Source organism: Ornithorhynchus anatinus, chromosome 4 (genome assembly GCF_004115215.2).
Source record: "Ornithorhynchus anatinus isolate Pmale09 chromosome 4, mOrnAna1.pri.v4, whole genome shotgun sequence".
Classification (NCBI taxonomy): Eukaryota; Metazoa; Chordata; class Mammalia; order Monotremata; family Ornithorhynchidae; genus Ornithorhynchus; species Ornithorhynchus anatinus.
In genome coordinates, this window is record NC_041731.1 from 16,076,704 (window position 1) to 16,095,422 (window position 18,719).

General features: G+C 44.0%; 1 protein-coding gene and 1 non-coding gene across 2 annotated transcripts in view; both read left to right on the forward strand.

Annotated features, from left to right (window-relative positions):
- The window catches only part of PKD1L1 (polycystin 1 like 1, transient receptor potential channel interacting), a 94,073-nt gene extending 86,775 nt beyond the window's left edge, over positions 1 to 7,298 (forward strand). Inside the window, exons 47-50 of the mRNA XM_039911958.1 lie at positions 90 to 320; positions 4,934 to 5,098; positions 5,717 to 5,884; positions 6,718 to 7,298. Coding sequence (XP_039767892.1) covers positions 90 to 320; positions 4,934 to 5,098; positions 5,717 to 5,848 — 528 coding nt within the window. The 3' untranslated portion in view covers positions 5,849 to 5,884; positions 6,718 to 7,298. The remainder of the gene's footprint in view (positions 1 to 89; positions 321 to 4,933; positions 5,099 to 5,716; positions 5,885 to 6,717) is intronic.
- Positions 7,299 to 10,425: 3,127 nt separating this feature from the next.
- LOC114811718 lies at positions 10,426 to 10,563 on the forward strand. The gene has a single exon (XR_003759414.1). It is a non-coding gene; the product is annotated as a small nucleolar RNA SNORA7 (small nucleolar RNA).
- Positions 10,564 to 18,719: the final 8,156 nt, after the last annotated feature.

Here is an 18,719-nt window from a genome sequence, read left to right on the forward strand (position 1 = left end):
GAATGCTTAGTTTTTGGAATAAAGTAGTACTCTAGCCAGGCAGTGTGATCCTTGTAATGTTTTTCCTAAGGATTTTCCTTTCCTTGCAGTTGGCTGCTGTCCTGCTGACGATGGCTTATTCATATCTTGGGCGGTTTCTGCTCTTATCCAATGCTTTGGCATTTGACAGTCTCATCGGCTCCATCCGGACACTACCGTTGGATTTTCTGGAAATCCTGGAAAGAGAAACTGTCTTACTTTTTTACAAATCCAACTGTTATGTTACAGTGTGTTATTATGGAACCTTTCTCATAGTGATGTTCTTTCTATGGGACTTAATGGTAACTATTATAAAATTATATATATATATATATATATACAGATTTATAAACTAAAATAATATGTAGTTTAGGGTTTGCTGTACTAATATTAAAGAGTTTTTTTGTTTTGTTCTGTTAATAATAATAATTATTATGGTATTTGTTAAGTGCTTACTATGTGCCAAGCACTGTTCTAAGCGCTGGATAATTATGGGTTTTTTTAAGAGTTTACTATGTGCCAAGCACTGTTCTAATACAGGGTAATCAGGTCATCCCATGAGGGGCTCACAGTCCCAATCCCCATTACACAAATGAGGTAACTGAGGCCCAGAGAAGTCAAGTGAATTGCCCAAGGTCACATAGCAGAGAAGTGGCGGAGGTGGGATTAGAACCCACAGCCTCTGACTCCCAAGCCCGCGCTCTTGCCACTAGACCAATTCAGGTAATTGAAAAACAGTATCACTCAGTGGAGAGAATGCAGGACTAAGGTCAGGAAACCTGGGTTTTAATCCCAGCTCTGCCACTTGCCTGCTGTTTAACCCTTCACAAATAATTTAGCTTCTCCTTGCCTCAGTTTCCTCAACTGTAAAATGAAGATTAAATACCTGTTCTCCCTCCCCCTTAGAATATGAGCCTCCTGTGGGACAGGGACTATGTCTGATCTGGTCGTCTTGAGCCGATGATCAGCATGCTGCTTGGCACAAAGCATTTAACAAATACCACAGTTATATTATCATTATTAATATTATTATTACTACAGCTATTATTTAACAGCCTCTGGTGAGATTCTCTTTCCTGAGTCCAGTTTATGTATCTCTACATTATACATCATTTTCTTCTAACTCTGTTTGAAACTTTCCTACTAGGGTTTACAAAATAAATATCTCTTGCTACTAATGAGAATAAAGATTATTACAGGTGTTTCATGGATATAGAGTATGGCTGAAGGAAGGATAGGGCCTTCATCAATCCATGGTATTTATTGAGCACTTACTATGCGCAGAATACTGTACTAGAAGCTCAGAAGAGTTCAGGGCAATAAAGTAGATAGGACATGGTCTCTGCCCTTAAGGATCCTGAAGATTAGAGGGGAGACAGACATTAAAATAAAATACAGATAGAGAAATGGCAGACCTTAACGAGAAGCAGAATGGCGTAGTATATAGAGCACAGGGCTGGGAGTCCGAAGGACATGGGTTCTAATCCCAGCTCCGCTACTTGTCTGCTGTGTGACCTTGGGGAAGTCACTTCCCTCTTCTGGGGCTCAGTTACCTTATGTGTAAATGGGAATTGAGATTGTGAGCCCCATATGGGACAAGGACTGTGTGCAACCTGATTTGCTTGTATACAGCCCATCCCTTAGTACAGTGCCTGGCCCAAAATAAGTGCTTAACAAATACTATAATTAGTATTATTATTATATGTACATAAATGCTGTGGGGCTGGAGATGGAGTGGATATCAAACTACTTCAGGGGTACAGATCCAAGGGCATAAACAGTGCAGAAGGGTATATAGGAGAAATGAGGACTTAGGGAGGGAAGACCTCTTGGAAAACATGTGATTTAATAAGGCTTTGCAGGTGTGGAGTGAATTTCGGTCTGTCATATATGAAGGCAGAGGAAGTTTCAGGCTAGAGTGGGGGACACGGGCAAGAGATGGAAGATGAGAAAGATGACATTACCTGCTGTGGTGCAGGGAGTTGGGCACAATATCAATTTTTGCCACCATGGAAGCTTGAGTCTGTGAGTCAAGCAAGGAGAAGGAGGAAGAGAAGAGAAGAGCAAAGAGCTTTTTTTCCTATAGGTCCTTGTGATGGAAACTTAAGAGTGGAAAGAGAGAGCAAGGGTTTTTCACAGTCAAGAGAATGGGGACTGAAGGTTTTTATGGCCCTTTAATAATGATGGCATTTGTTAATTGCTTACTATGTGCCAGACACTGTACTGAGCCCTTTCTCAGAAACAGTTGTAGAAGTGGAAAAAGAGTGGGTAAGAAGGCTTGGTGGAAAAAGCAGTACTACAAAAAAACAAACACTAGCTATGCAGATATTGTATTTGTGAATTATAGAAATAAAACCTAAAACAAAACCCAAATCTAAAATATTTAAATCCAATTATTACCCAGTTAAAGAGAAATCCAAATCACTACTCCACTGCTACTCTTTAACTGAAAAAAATAAAAATTCACGTCCAGATAAAAGTGAATAATCCATTCAAAAACATAGAATCGGGACTTCTAAGATTCTGGGATAAATGTCTATAGAAGTGTAAACCAGAGGCCATAATGATTAAAAAAAATATTTCGAGCCAAAAGAAAAGTAATCATTTTTCCTAATTTTAAAAAGAAATTAGTATTCATTTTACAATTAATAAAACCGAAATGGCTGGCAGTGGGTCTGGATCTTGTCCAGTAGATAAATGGAACTAGTTTTAATTGGACAGTCTGGCAGTTAAGATTCATCCTCCAAATTGCTCATAAAGCCCTCTAGGGATTAACTTTAGTTCGTCTAATCTATTTAAAATGTTTTGTTTGTACACCATATCTCTCCTAAAAAAAATAGTGTTTTCCTGAAATATTTCCAGGGTATTAATCTTAGCCATTTCCAGAATCCATGAGTTAGAACCAGACGCAAAAGAGTTGCAACAGCATAATCTCGGCGACTGACTCAAAAACAAAGTATGTATTTAACATGGCTACTCTGTTGACACATTCTTCATTCGCTTTCTAGTTGGAACATGAAATAAGAATTCCAAAAAGAACACTCTCATTCAGTTTCATTGCAATTATTGTGACAGGAGAGTTACAAAGAAATAAATGTCTACTGACATGTTGATTCGTCAGTCACTGGTCAGTAGACTATTCTTGTAACAGGATTTAAGTTTTTTTGGTTTATTTACAGTTTGGGATTAGTGATAGAATCCCCTGAAAGTCATTCTATCAAATAAATGGTATTTATTGCTACTGAGTAAAAAGCGTCGTACTAAGCACTAGGGGAGGACCACAGAAGCAAGATTCTCCTCTCCAACTATTTGTACATAATTTTTATCTGTCCCCTAAGAAACTTACAATATAATGTGGGAGACATAGGCATAGAGACAGAAAAAAATTATATACAAAAAGTGGGAAAAGAGTAAAAGCAAGGAAGTAGTAGAAAGATGTCAGGGAGCAGTAGCTGAATAATTATGTAGATAAATATACATATGTACATATCTATGAATATGCATGTTCAGATGTGGAAACTAGGTCGATGTAAGTTCGTCAGGGATGCCTTGTGGAGGAGTAGGTTGGGTTTTAGGAGGGCTTTGAAGATGGGAAGAGCTGAGGTGTGATGTTAGTTCGTTTTATGGTATTTAAGCGCTTACTATGTGCCAGGCACTGTACTAAGCCCTGCGGTTGATACAAGGTTGTCAAGATGGATATAGACCCTGTCCCACATGGGGCTCACAATCTGAATCCCCATTTTACAGATGAGATGACTGAAGCACCTAGAAGTGAAGTGAAGTGACTTGCCTAAGGTCCACAGCGGATCAGTGGCGGAGCCGGGATTAGAACGGTTAGCAAGATAGGAAGAAAATAATAGGCGAAACAAAGGACAGTAAGTGATTGAAAGAGACAGGTATGGGACATAGTGGCAACGACAGCTGAGAGGTCTAGGAAGAATAGGATAGAGTAGAATCAGTTGGACTTGGAGATGAAGAGGTTATTGATGACCTAGGAATGTTCTCAGTGAGATGAAGGGGGTGGAAAGTGTGTCAAGATAAGAGGGTTTTTTCATTTGTTTTGGGGAGTTTTTTTAATGGTACTTGTTAAGGACTTACTATGTGCCAGCCACTAGGCACTGGGATAGATACAAGACAATCTGTTTGGGTACAGTCCCTGTCCCACATGGGGCTCGCAGCCTAAGTACTGGGTTGTGGGGAACTGGTACTGAGAAGCAGCATGACGTAGTGGATAGAGACTCAGAAGGTCGCAGGTTCTAATTCCGGCTCTTCACCTGTCTGTTGTCTGACCTCGGGGAAATCACTTCATTTCTCTGTGCCTCAGTTACCTCATCTGTAAAATAGGGATTGAGACTGTGAGCCCCAAATGGGACAGGGACTGTGTCCAACCCGCTTTGCTTGTATCTACCCCCGCGCTTAGTACAGTGCTTGGCCCATAGTAAGTGCTTAACAAATACCATAGCTGTTATTATTATTATAATTAGGTATTGAATTTCCATTTTAAAGGTGAGAAAACTGAGGCACTGTAATAATAATAGTAATAATGTGCTTACTATATGTCAAGTACTGTATTAAGTGCTGGAGTGGGTACAAGCAATTGGGTTTGGATACAGTCCCTGTCCCATGTGGGGGTCACAGTCTCAATCCCCATTTTACAGATGTGATAACTGAGGCACAGAGAAGTGAAGTGAGTTGTCCAACGTCACATAGCAGACATGTGGCGGAGCTGGGAATAGAACCCATGACCTTCTGACTCCTAGGCCCGTGTTCTATGCACTCTACCGTGCTGCTTCTCATTCAGTAGATACTAATGATTGTTGGATTAATTGAACGGCAGAGGAAGGAGGAGTGTTAGGGGGGGCCTGGGATTTTCCTGTTTTACTGTTATGCTAATAGAATTTGTCCTATTCTTCAGATGAGAGGAGTCCTCGCTAGTTTTGCCAGAGATGCAAAGAAATCTCTCCGAAATAGGCAGCTCGTCAGGTTCGAGGAAATCATTGCCTACATCCAGAAGAAGATGTCTTCTTTATTAGGACTTCAAAGGCAAACACCAGACCATAGTGGCCCATTGGAAGACCACGTAAGTGTTTTGTTCGTTCGACCAATCTTTTTGCTATTTGATCTAGTTTAGGACTTCGGCTCAGAAATATTAACACCGGTCCCTAGTGGCGCATGGGAGAACCACGAAAGTGTTTTGCTTGTTGGAGAAAAAATAATAATTGTCATGATATTTGTTAAGCCTGTGAGCCCCACGTGGGACAACCTGATTACCTTGTATTTACCCCAGTGCTTAGAACAGTGCTTGGCACATAGTAAGCTCTTAACGAATTCCATTATTGTTATTATTATTAAACACTTACTATGTGCCAAGCACTGTTCTAAGTGCTGGGGTAGAAACAACTCAGTCAAATTGGACACAGTTCCTGTCCCATATGGGGCTCACACTCTTAATCCCCATTTTACAGCTGAGGCAACTGAGGCCCAAAGAAGTGAAGTGATTTGCCCTAGGTCACACATCGGACATGTGGTAGAGCCAGGATTACAGCCCAGGTCCCTCTGACTCCCAGGCTCTTGCTCTATCCTCTAAGCCATTCTGCTTAATTTTTGTAGGATGGATCACATTTTCAGTTTTCTTCTCGGTGTAGTGAAAAATATTGAAAGAAAAATCACGTGTATCCATTTGTCGTTTATCCTTTAGACTTTCTACCTGGATGAGGTCGAACATCTGATGGACGAGCTGCTCTTCAGAATTACTGCCTTATCAAACGGGCTCAGTGTCTCTCTTCCAGAACAATCCCACACCGATCCGGAAGGAGGGAATGATTTTTAAGTATCTCACACTGTCATTATTCTAGCCAAGCTTATGGTAAGAGTCTTTTGGAGTCATACAATTAAGTAAAATATAGATCATTTGTGAAATGCTATTAAAGTTTGGGCAAAATGTGATCGGTGAAAGTGACTGAGATGGGAGATGGTGTGAAGGTGGTTGGGCTAAAGCTGATCAGGATTATCCAGGGATTCCAGCCCTGGAGAACACCAACCCCCACTTTCATTATGTCTCACAAAGAGTGTGATGGCATCTCAGTCCTTATCTTTCCAGGCCCCCTGCTTTATCAACCCAGGAAGAAGTGGTTAAAGGAGTTTCCGGGGAGGAAATCCAGGGCACTATTTCCTCTCCTAGGATCTTCCCTTTGGTCCTCTATTTCCCTCTTCCTGCTGCTTCAGGGTCCACGCTGTTCCTGTCGCGTGATGGATGCTCTCGCTACCAGCCATTCCCCTACTTCTGGGCCCCGGGCCCCAGGACACCTCAGTCACCAACCCCATCCTCAGATTCTGCCGGGGATGATCTGAAATCCAGAATCACCTACCCACCTATGAGGAAATTTTAATTTAATCCATTAATGGCATTTACTGAGCACTTTCTGTGTGAAGAATACTATACTAAACCCTTGGAAGAATACAATAGAACAGAGTTGGTGGACAAGTTCCCTTCCCACATTGAGCTTATAGTCTAGAACAGAGATACAGACATGAATATAAATGAATAATTTTTGGATATTACCTCAGTACCCTGGGACCAAGGGTGGGAAAGGCCACTTTATACCTCTAATTCTATGTCAACGGTAAAGCCATTGCCCAACACGTAAAACAAGTTTCCTTAATAAGTTCTGATTTTTATCCCACGGTCCATTTTTCTAGTGTCACTCCTTCTGACTGAATGAAGCAACACTGCAGCTCCTGTTCTGAACTCAAAATATCTTGGCAACCATATTCATAGGGAAAATTGCCTTTACAAGGGTTTTCTTTCAGTGTTCTTCAGGAATCCAATTCCAGCCCATTACTGATGGAGAGAATTGCTGCTTTCCCAGCAAGGCCGTGACCCCCAGCCTTGCTAGTCCTTGGACAGAAGTTTTCAAGATGAGTTTCGATGTTTAGTCACTAACACCAAAATGTCAGCAGCCTCCTCGCAGATGCCCCATGCCTCCTAGCGCGAGCCCTCTGAGGACTGAGAAAAAATGAATCCAGGTCTTGTTTCCCGGCGGCATTATGCGAAATTTCGTCAAATTCACAGTGTGGAGTTTGATGTCTGGAAGCACAACTTCCAAGATACCAGAGGACTTGGACCTCAGACAGCTGCATGAGCATATCATACGGGCAGAGTGTCTGGTGACCGACAGCCCCAAGTGACTGCAAATTTGGAGAACAGCCATCCAACAAAGTCAGATAGTCAATTGTATTTATTGATCTCTAACTGTGCAGATCACTGTACTAAGTGCTTGGGAGAGTACAACATAACAATACAAGACACATTCCATGTCCATGACGAACTTACAGTCTTGAGCGGGAGGCAGACATTAATATGAATGAATAAAATTACGAATATGTACATGAGGGCAGTGGGGCTGGGAGAAGGAATCAATAAAGGGAGGAAGTCAGGGCGACGCAGAATGGAACGGGAGAAGGGAAAAGGAGGGCTTAGACAGGGAAGACCTCCTAGAGCAAAGTGACCAAAGGGGACCCGGTGGGCTTGGCTGACTGGTAGTTTAGAGAAGTCTAGAACATTAACCACTCACTCAGGGGAGAGAGTCAAACAGCCAAAAGGAAAGAACCCAGAGAAGGGAGAGGCAGGGCAGGGAAGAAAAAGGGAAGCAAGTTACCGGCTGGAAGATAACTGCAGTTCCCAAAGTGCAGGAAAGAAAGACATGCCCATGGAAATTGTGGGTTTCCCAAATAAGTCCCTGCTCTCTGCAATTTATTTTTTAATGTTATTTATTAAGGGCTTACTATGTGCCAGTTACTGGTCTAAGTGCTGGGGTAGATACAAGATGAGCTTGGACACAGTCCATGTCCCACATGGTGTTCACAGCTTTAATCCCCATTTTAAAGGGTAAATAATGGAAGCACTGAAAACAAAGTGACTTGACCAAGGTCACATAGCAGATGAGAGGCAGAGACAGGATTAGAACCCAAGTCCTTTGACTCCCAGGCCCGAGCCATTACCACTACACCATGCTGTTTCTCCGAAGAAAGAGGTGAAAAGCCTTCCATTATCCATTATCATCTGCTGGACATTCCAGTTAGATTCCTGGTCTTTGCCTTTTGTGAGGGGAGATCAATGAATCAATCGATTTCAAATCAATGGTATTTATTGAACTCTTACATTGTGCAGAGCACTGTACCAAGTGCTTGGGAGGCTACAGTGCATCATGCTGCATTGAGTTTAATAAGAAGTAGAGCCGCCTTGTGGATTTCTTGACTTTGAATGGGATTGAAATGCTGACCAATTGAGACTTTGGTTTGATGGCATTATAGTGAACTTTCAGCCCAAATATTTCCCACCACTTATCCATTATGTTCACCATCTTCTTTTGGAGTTCAGTAGTCCAATGTGCACAGCTTCCTAAAGCAATTCATCTTTTGCAAAACATTTTCTGTGTGTTTCCTATGCTCTTTAAATTATAGAAGTTGAACTTGAATGAACTTTGGTTTCTCCATCCAGTAACTTGCAATGAGTGTTTGCCGCAGTGGGGCTGAGGTTTGGGAAGTGGCATAGGAGAGACTCCAGTGGCTCAGTGGCATTAAAGCCAGCCAGCCTGGCTACCTCAGTCAGGCCAGGCTAAGTGACCTTTGCTTCTGGTCTTGTTGAAGGAACTGGCTGTATTGAAGAGGCCAGTGGGAGAGCCCCTGGAGTGGAAGGATAAGCAGGAGGTGGAGGGGCTAGACCATGTTGGAGCATGCTCGGAGATCAGCTCTGGTCTCTCAGCTGACAAACCAGGGCTGCTCTGGTGTCACTTCGGTTTTCCCACTGCCATCGCTGTCGTGGGATGTATCCACATGGTACCCTGAATTCGGACAGTTGAAAGCTCTGAGTCCAGGAAGGTTTCCAACAGGGAAAAGAGGGAGAGGAAACGGAGGTGGGAAAATGGGAGAAGTCACCTAGCCTAGTCCTTTTGGCTCAGAAACTGGCGCAACATGATGATATCTTCGCACTGTGGCAAGCACAGCATGCTATCACGGCACCACAAGTTATTTGCGGAGGCCCCACAGATTTCTTAGCTCAGAGTCTGTGGAGTTCTTAATTTGACTTGGAATAGAATCCAGATCTCCTGTTTCCCAGGGTAGTGTTTTTTCTTGTTGACTAATGCTCATAAGTTGTATCCAATAATCTATTATAAAAACATGTTTGTTGATTAATAAGAAAGTTCTGGTGTCCCAGAAGTTTCTATTCAATCAATATTTGTCTTCCCTCTCTTTCTCAAGGTTGGCAGAAAGGCCAGAGATTACTTGGTCTAGGAAATCCCCAGATGTGGGAAGACAAGGAGGTGACGGATCCAAGTCCCCACAGTGAGGAAGGTTGTGGCCATCTCCTAATAAGCGTTATATGGTCAGGGAGTAAGGTGGGGGAGGAGCTTCTATAAGAGAAGTAATGTGGCTTAGCGGATAGAGCGCGGGCCTGGGAGTGAGAAGGTCGTGGGTTCTAATCCAAGATCCGCCACTTCTGTGCTGTGTGACTTTGGGCAAGTCACTTCACTTCTCTGGGCCTCAGTTACCCCGTCTGGAAAATGGGGATCGAGATTGTGAGCCCCATGTGAGACAAGGGCTGTGTCCAATCCAATTTGCTTGCCTCCAGCATAGCGTTTAGTCCAGTGCCTGGCTAACATTAGGTATAGTGATCTGCATACAGTAAGTGGTCAATGAATGCAATTGATTGATTACTAAAAGAGCCCTGTTAGGTGGCAGAAGAACATTTTGGACAGATTTTTCAGATTACCCATTTTCTGTCCAAAGTGGGTCACTTAGACCTGTTATATACATATTGAGCTAGTAAACATTTTTCATGTCAGAAAAACAATCCTCGTGATCTCTATATTTGCAGGCATGAAGATTTATTTTTAAAACTCCACTTTTCAGAGAAAATAAGGGAAAAATGAAGATAGCACCTGTCGTTTCCGTGGTTGACTTTCGATAGGTGTTCATACTCCATTTCTGATAAAACTGATTACTGGTATTTTCAAGTATTTAAGAGTCATCTCATAAGCAGCGTGGCTCCATGGAAAGAGCCCGGGCTTGGGAGTCAGAGGTCATGTGTACTAATCCCGGCTCCGCCGCTTGTCAGCTGGGTGACTTTGGGCAAGTCACTTCACTTCTCTGGGCCTCAGTTCCCTCAACTGTAAAATGGGGATTAAGACTGTGAGCCTCATCAGGGACAACCTGATGACCCTGTATCTACCCCAGCACTTAAAACAGTGCTCTGCACATAGTAAGCGCCTAACAGATACCGACATCATTATTATTATTCTAGGATTCATTTTTGAAAGAAGACTTGCCCTCCAAAAATTAAACAGAGAAATAAGAGAATAAGAAATAAGAAATGAGAGAAATATAAAGAACTCTACAACCAGCATTCCCCTCTCAGGATCGCACCTGGAGAGTTTCCACTCCTCTACCAGTCTCGGACACGAGAAGGAGAGTCAGGCAGAGGCATGCCCCTTCCATTCCTAGCTTAGGCAGTGGCTAGCAAGTGGAAGGCAATCTGCTATAAGTCTACATTTTCTTCTACAAGAAAATGTTTACCAAATCAGTTGTGTGGTATTCTCCCAAGCTCTCAGCACAGTGCTCTGCATACAGTAAGTGTTCAATAGATCCGCTGATTGATTATTCTTGCTTGAAACCCATTGACTGCTTTATTGATGTGTGAAATTTTTTTGAGTTTAAGGTAGGAATATATTTTTCCCAGGTTTTTTTTTATTATTATTCATTGGAATGGAATTCCTGCTAAGTTCTAAAATTCAAATTGAATTTGTGACTCAGGCTCTTTTTATATATCACTTTTATACTAAGATTTTCATCAATGTAATTTTACTGGGATAATCCGGGATTTCAAAACCAGTCCACTTTCTCATTAAGTCTGTACCATGAAATATCACGCAAGGGAAGAAACAGACTGATCTTTCATAATGTCAGTGAAATGTCTTCTGTCAAATTCCAACTCATTCAGCACGGCATATTATCTAATGCTTCAGGATTTCCAAGAAGAGGGAAATAAAAATCCAGAGGAATAAATCTCAGAAGAACCAGCTATTTAATGCTATAATGCTTCTCAGGTTCCCTTATTTCCACTCTTAAGTTTGAACAGATGGTTTGGGTACTTGAATTCAAAAATCTGCTTTGGAGAAAAGCAATTTGGCCTTCATCTTGTACAGGCAAGAGAGTCTCTCCCCATCGACTGAAATGGGGATCTTCTCTATTTTGTCTTCAAATGGTCATTTGACTATATTGACATTAGCCCTTACTGAAATTAGTCAATTTTCTGCTCACTAAAACAGTTCCTTTACTCTATGATGCTGATGGTCTGGCACCACACGTTTCAGCCTCATTTTCCCAACCACAAATTGGATGTGTAGCGGTGGTTTGCATGGCAGTTTGTATGACTTACTTTTATTATTTAGTAGTAATAACCATAACTGTGGTATTTGTTAAACATTTACTATGTGCCAAGCACTGTTCTAAGCACTGGGGTAGAAACAAAGTAAACAGGTTGGACCCAATCCCTGTCCCACATGAGATTCACAGTCTAAATCTCATTTTGCAGATGAGGTAAATGAGGCACAGAGAATTCATTCAATCATTCAGTAGTATTTATTGAGCGCTTACTATGTGCAGAGCACTGTACTAAGCACTTGGAATGAACAAGTCGGCAACAGATAGAGACAGTCCCTGCCGTTTGACGGGCTTACAGTCTAATCGGGGGAGACAGGCAGACAAGAACAATGGCAATAAATAGAGTCAAGGGGAAGAAGATCTCGTAAAAACAATGGCAACTAAATAGAATCAAGGCGATGTACAATTCATTAACAAAATAAATAGGGTAATGAAAATATATACAGTTGAGCAGACAGGTACAGTGCTGAGGGGATGGGAAGGGAGGGGGGAGGAGCAGAGGGAAATGGGGGGAAAAGAGGGTTAAGCTGCGGAGAGGTGAAGGGGGGTGGCAGAGGGAGTAGAGGGAGAAGGGGAGCTCAGTCTGGGAAGGCCTCTTGGAGGAGGTGAGTTTTAAGTAGAGTTTTGAAGAGGGGAAGAGAATCAGTTTGGCGGAGGTGAGGAGGGAGGGCGTTCCGGGACCGCGGGAGGACGTGGCCCGGGGGTCGATGGCGGGATAGGCGAGACCGAGGGACGGTGAGGAGGTGGGCGGCAGAGGAGCGGAGTGTGCGGTGTGGGTGGTAGAAAGAGAGAAGGGAGGAGAGGTAGGAAGGGGCAAGGTGATGTAGAGCCTTGAAGTCTAGAGTGAGGAGTTTTTGTTTGGAGCGGAGGTCGATAGGCAACCACTGGAGGTGTTTAAGAAGGGGAGTGACATGCCCAGATCGTTTCTGCAGGAAGATGAGCCGGGCAGCGGAGTGAAGAATAGACTGGAGCGGGGCGAGAGAGGAGGAAGGGAGGTCAGAGAGAAGACCGACACAGTAGTCTAGCCGGGATATAACGAGAGCCCGTAGCAGTAAGGTAGCCGTTTGGGTGGAGAGGAAAGGGCGGATCTTGGCGATATTGTAAAGGTGAAACCGGCAGGTCTCGGTAACGGATAGGATGTGTAGGGTGAAGGAGAGAGACGAGTCAAGGATGACACCGAGATCGCGGGCCCGAGAGACGGGAAGGATGGTCGTGCCATCCACGATGATAGAGAAGTCTGGGAGAGGACCGGGTTTGGGAGGGAAGATGAGGAGCTCAGTCTTGCTCATGTTGAGTTTTAGGTGGCGGGCCGACATCCAGCTGGAGACGTCCCGGAGGCAGGAGGAGATGCGAGCCTGAAGGGAGGGGAAGAGGACACGGGCGGAGATGTACATCTGCATGTCATCTGCGTAGAGATGGTAGTCAAAGCCATGAGAGCGAATGAGTTCACCGAGGGAGTGAGTGTAAATGGAGAACAGAAGAGGGCCAAGAACCAACCCTTGAGGAACTCCAACAGTTAAAGGATGGGAGGGGGAGGAGGCACCTGCGAAGGAGACTGAGAATGACCGGCCAGAGAGGTGAGAGGAGAACCGGGAGAGGACGGAGTCCGTGAAGCCAAGGTGAGATAAGGTATGGAGGAGGAGGGGATGGTCGACAGTGTCAAAAGCAGCAGAGAGGTCAAGGAAGATTAGAATGGAGTAGGAGCCATTGGATTTGGCAAGAAGGAGGTCACGGGTGACCTTAGAGAGAGCAGTCTCGGTAGAGTGGAGGGGACGGAAGCCAGATCGGAGGGGGTCCGGGAGAGAATGAGAGTTAAGGAATTTTAAGCAGCGATTGTAGACGACTCGTTCTAGGATTTTGGAAAGGAAGGGTAGTAGGGAGATAGGGCGATAACTGGAGGGGGAAGTGGGGTCGAGAGCGGGTTTTTTTAGGATGGGGGAGACGTGGGCATGTTTGAAGGCAGAGGGGAAGGAGACATTGGAGATTGAGTGGTTAAAAATAGAAGTTAAGGAAGGGAGGAGGGCAGGGGCGATGGTTTTAAGAAGGTGAGAGGGAATGGGGTCCGAGGCGCAGGTGGAGGGGGTGGCACTTGCGAGGAGGGAAGAGATCTCCTCTGAGGATACTGCAGGGAAGGATGGAAAAGTAGGGGAGAGGGTTGGTGGGGGGGAGGGGAGAGGCGGAGGGGTGACTTTGGGGAGCTCAGACCTGATTGTGTTGATTTTTGTGAGGAAATAGGTGGCCAGATCATTGGGGGTGAGAGACGGGGGAGGGGGAGGAACAGGGGCCTAAGGAGAGAGTTAAAGGTCCGGAACAATCGGCGGGGGTGACGGGCATGGGTGTCGATGAGGGAGGAGAAGTTTTGCCTGGCAGAGGAGAGGGCAGAGTTAAGGCAGGAAAGGATAAATTTGAAGTGTGTGAGGTCGGCTTGGTGCTTGGACTTTCGCCAGCAGCGCTCGGCAGCTCGAGCATAGGAGCGTAGGAGGCGGACAGAGGAGGTGATCCAGGGCTGAGGTAAGTGACTGGTCCAAGGTCACACAGCAGACATTGCAGAGCCGGGATTAGAAACCACAACCTCTGACCCATGCATTTTTCACTAGGCCATGTTCTTTCTCTTCAGCCGCAACCTTTTTGGATGAGGTTTCTAGAATTTCTAGAATATATTCCCCTGGGTCCTTGACCAGCAATCAGTTTTTCGGTGACAAATAACTGACCCCGGTTAATAGACCCCAAATCACACTGTTGCTCTCAAGTACATGAAGTCCCACAGCACCTTGCCAAGTGCTACAGAGATGAATGGTTTAGGAAGAATTCATCCCCAAATCAAATCCCAGAGAGGAAGGATTGAATACCGGATGCTCTCTCTCACCAGGAAAATGAAAATGGTGGTATTTGTTAACAATAATGATAATAATAATGTTGGTATTTGTTAAGCTCTTCCTATGTGCAGAGCACTGTTCTAAGTGCTGGGGTAGATACAGGATAATCAAGTTGTCCCTCGAGAGGCTCACAGTCTTAATCCCCATTTTACAGATGAGGTAACTGAGGCACAGAGAAGTTAAGTGACTTGCCCACAGTCACAGAGCTGACAAGTGGCATTTACTATGTGCCAAGCACTGTTCAAAAAGCTGGAGCACTGTCAGCCCCCACTGAGAAACCCACATCTTGGACATGTCTGTGAGACATCCTTATTCCAATCTGATTATCTTGTATCTACACGGCATTTAGCAGAGTTTTTGGCATGTAGGTTTAATAAATAATGACTATTTTCTATGATGCTTTTTGTGGGGGGGTTTTAGTGGTACTTGTTAAATGTTTACTCTGTGCCAGTTATTGTACTAAGTTCTGGGGTCTTCTCTTGTCTTTTGCTGTTGAGTCGTCTCCGACCCATAGCGACTCCACGGACACATCTCCCCCAGAACGCCCCACCTCCATCTGCGGTCATTCTGGTAGTGGATCCATAGAGTTTTCTTGGTAAAAATATGGAAGTGGTTTACCACTGCCTTCTTCCATGCAGTAAACTTGAGTCTCCACCCTCGACTCTCTCCCACATCACTGCTTCCCAGCACGGGTGACATTTGACTTAAAGCAGACTGCCTTCCACTTGCTAGCCACTGCCCAAGCTAGGAATGGAATGGCTAGGTCTTTGCTTGACTTTCCCTCCCATAGCCGAGACTGGTGAAGTACTGGAAACTCTCCAGGCATGATCTTAAGAAGAGAAGTTCTGGGGTAGATGCAGGTTAATCTGTTGGACACAGTCCATGTCCCACATGGGGCTCACAGCCTTAATCCCCATTTTACAGATGAGGTAACTGAGTGACAGAAAATTTAAGTTGACCTGACCAAGGTCATACATTAGACAAGTGACAGAGCTGAGATTAGAACCCAGGTCCTAAGACTCCCAGGCGCATGCTCTTTCCACTAGGCCACGCTGCTTGTCTTGTTAAACCCTTAATGTGTGTCAAGCACTGTACTAGGTGCTGGGATAGATACAACAGTTGGATTCAATTCCTGTTCCACATGGAGCTCACAGTCTAAATGAGCATGATGAGAATTTGTTCCCTATTTACTAGTATCATTATATCCCCAATGAGTTAACGGGATCATCCGGAACACGGCCTGCTTTCAAGCCTGTATCTTGGTATCCTGATCTTCAAGAAGTCTTTGTTTAAGGCGCAATCCCTTTCCCAGTTCCTCTCCCAGTTGAGAAGCAGAGTGGTCTAATGGCTAGGGCATGGAGCTGGGAATCAGAAAGCTATGGGTTCTATTTCCAGCTCTGACTCTTTTCTGCTGTGTGAGACTTTGGGTAGGTCACTTCATTTCTCTGTGCCTTAGTTCCCTCATCTGTAAAATGAGGATTAAGACTGTGAGCCCCCTGTGGGACAGGGACTGTGTCCACCCTGATTTGATTAGCTTGTATCTGCCCCAGCACTTACTACAGTGCCTGACACCGAGCAAGCTCTTAAAAAGTACCATGAAAAAAATTCCGATCCAACAAGCTGGGCTACCCCCTCTTCAGCGGTGAATATGGTATGTTGTCAGAGACTGTGTTTCTCTATGTCTTTATATTGCTGTCTTCCTGGCTTTTTTTTTTCCACCTCTGAGTCCCTCACATATAAACTGCACTCAATTCACCAGTTCATACGTGTCCCCTATATGGAAGACTCCCACCTCAATATTTATGGTAGTGACTTTTCATTTTATCTACTGTCATATCTCTTCCTGACTGTGGAATTTCTTCGAGAGATCACCCTGACCTCGAAATTTAATAGTTCAAATTACTCATTTCCCTCTTAAATACTCTCCTCCTGTCCTCACTCCTTCCTCTGATTACTGGTCACCTCTATCACTGCCAACTCCATGCTTCCAGCCTTAGAGTTATCTGAATCCTGTCCTCCCTTATGGCTTAAATTCAGTAATATTTCACAAATTCATGCCGACCTTGCCACTTTTCTAGCCACAACCCTAGAACTCACCTTCACCACCTGATCAATCAGGGATATTTATTGAGTGCTTACTGTGCGGAGAGAACTGTAATAAGGGCAGAAACAGCGTGGCTTAAAGGATAGAGCATGGACTTGCGAGTCAGAACACGTGCATTTTAATCCCGGCTCCACCACTTGTCTGCTGTGTGACCTTGGGCAAGTCACTTAGCTTCTCTGTGCCTCAGTTACCTCATCTCTAAAATGGGGATTAAAAGTGTGAGCCCCACATGGGACAACCTGATTACCCTGTATCTACCCCAACACTTAGAACAGTGCTTGACACATAGTAAGCACTTAACAAATGCCATTATTATAATTATTCAAAAAGAGTGAATAATAGCCACCATCCCTTCTCTCAAGGAACTTGACAATCTAAAACCTGGTATTAAGCTCTTTAAGTGATGATTCTTTCCCTCCAATCTCTTCCCTCTCCACACCTTCCTTCCTGTAGAAATAAAAATCTCTTGCTTGAGTCTTGATCCAATCAAACCACTCCCCTCCTCAAGCCCTTGCGTGGTTCATGTCATTAAAGGCTCTCCCCAGTTTTTTGAAAAAAAATTTATGATATTTGTTAAGTACTTACTAAATGCCAGGCACATAAGTGCTAGGGTAGATATAAGATAATCAGGTTGGACACAGTCCATGACTCATAGTCTTAATCCTCATTTTACAGATGAGGTAATTGAGGCCCCCAAGAAGTTAAGTGACTTGCTCAAGGTCACACAACAGACAAGTGATAACGCCGAGTCTTTCTGACTCCCAGGCCTGTGCTCTATCCATTATGCCAACTGCCCTCTTCTCTCCTCTCTCATTATTCATTGGCTCTGGCTCTCCATCTTGTTCAAGAAAACCTCCTTACCAGGAGCATGGTTCTCTTCCAAGCACATCAGTTCCCCTACCTGGAATGCCCCATGCTCCTCTCCCACCACCAGAGTAAAAGCTCTCCTCCTGCCCAAGACATTCTCCCATTAACATTTTTCTATTGCTCAACGCTCCCTGCAGTTTCAGCTGTGACCTCCCTTCCAGCTGGCTCAGCAGGTATGCAAATCCATAAATATGTGTTATTCTTTTAAGATTGTTGTCTCTAGCTCTTGTGCTTTTATCTAATTGTGTGTTTTGTGTTTTTCTGCTCATCCCCCTCTTCTTTAGATTTCAAGGTCCTCGAAAAACAGGCCAGGTTGTCATGCTCTTACATCATTCATTCATTCAATAGTATTTATTGAGTTTTTATTATGTGCAGAGCACCGTACTAAGCGCTATATCACTGCATAGAGAAAGGATAGCTGATGGGGGCTTATAGAATGCTTACTGACACCTGTCTCATTCATGCTGGACTGGGCTGCTTCCCAGTATGCTCAGTGGTGGGAGCTTTGGGGTGATCGAGGGGGATACAGCAGTGCCAATGTTCTGGCCTGCTGGTATCCAAAGAAAGGACACAACTGCCTAAAGGTAAAGTTTTTATCTATAATAATGATAGTATTTATTAAGGCCTTACTATGTGCGGAGCACTTTACAAAGCACTGGGGTACATACAAGATAATCAGATCAGGCAAACTTTGCAATTGCCCCACATGAAGTTCACGGTCTAAAGGGTAGGAGAAAACAGTAAGTACTTTATCTCCATTTTATGGGTGAGGAAACTGTGGCAGAGAGAGGCTAAGTGACTTGCCCAAGGTTTTATAACAGGTAAGTGGCAGAGCTGGGACTAGAACCCAGGTTTCCTGCCTCCTAGGCCCTTGCTCTTTCCACTAGATCTCCCTACATCCCCGCAATGATCAAACTAATATAGGAATCAAGAGTCAGTAGGGTGACAATAGGCTTTATCCTGGAAGTGAATAGATCATAATTGGATGAAAGAATAATCTCAACAGACAATCTCTATGGATAAGTAGGTTTCAAGGTAGGAGAGGAATTCTTCATTTTTCCATCTGTCGTTGCGTATATCTGAATCGAATCACGCTGGAACATTCGTAGCACTGAAACTTAATTACTTGTAATCTTTTTCATTCAGTTTCCTTCTTCCCTTAGCAAATTGAATTTGTTCTCATTATAATGGTGCTATATGTATAAATTAAATTATTCATTTTTCGAAACAGTCAAATTAGTCTTTAATGGATGAAGCCCAGATGGTTGGGGGATTTTGGACACGGTTTGGATTTAGGCATCCGTGGCCTCACGATGTCTCCAAGGTTTTGTTCTATTCAAATCTAAACTCTGATCTGGAGGAAGCACTTTTTCTTACTGTGTGTAGGTTAGGGCAGGTAAAACATCTCCCCC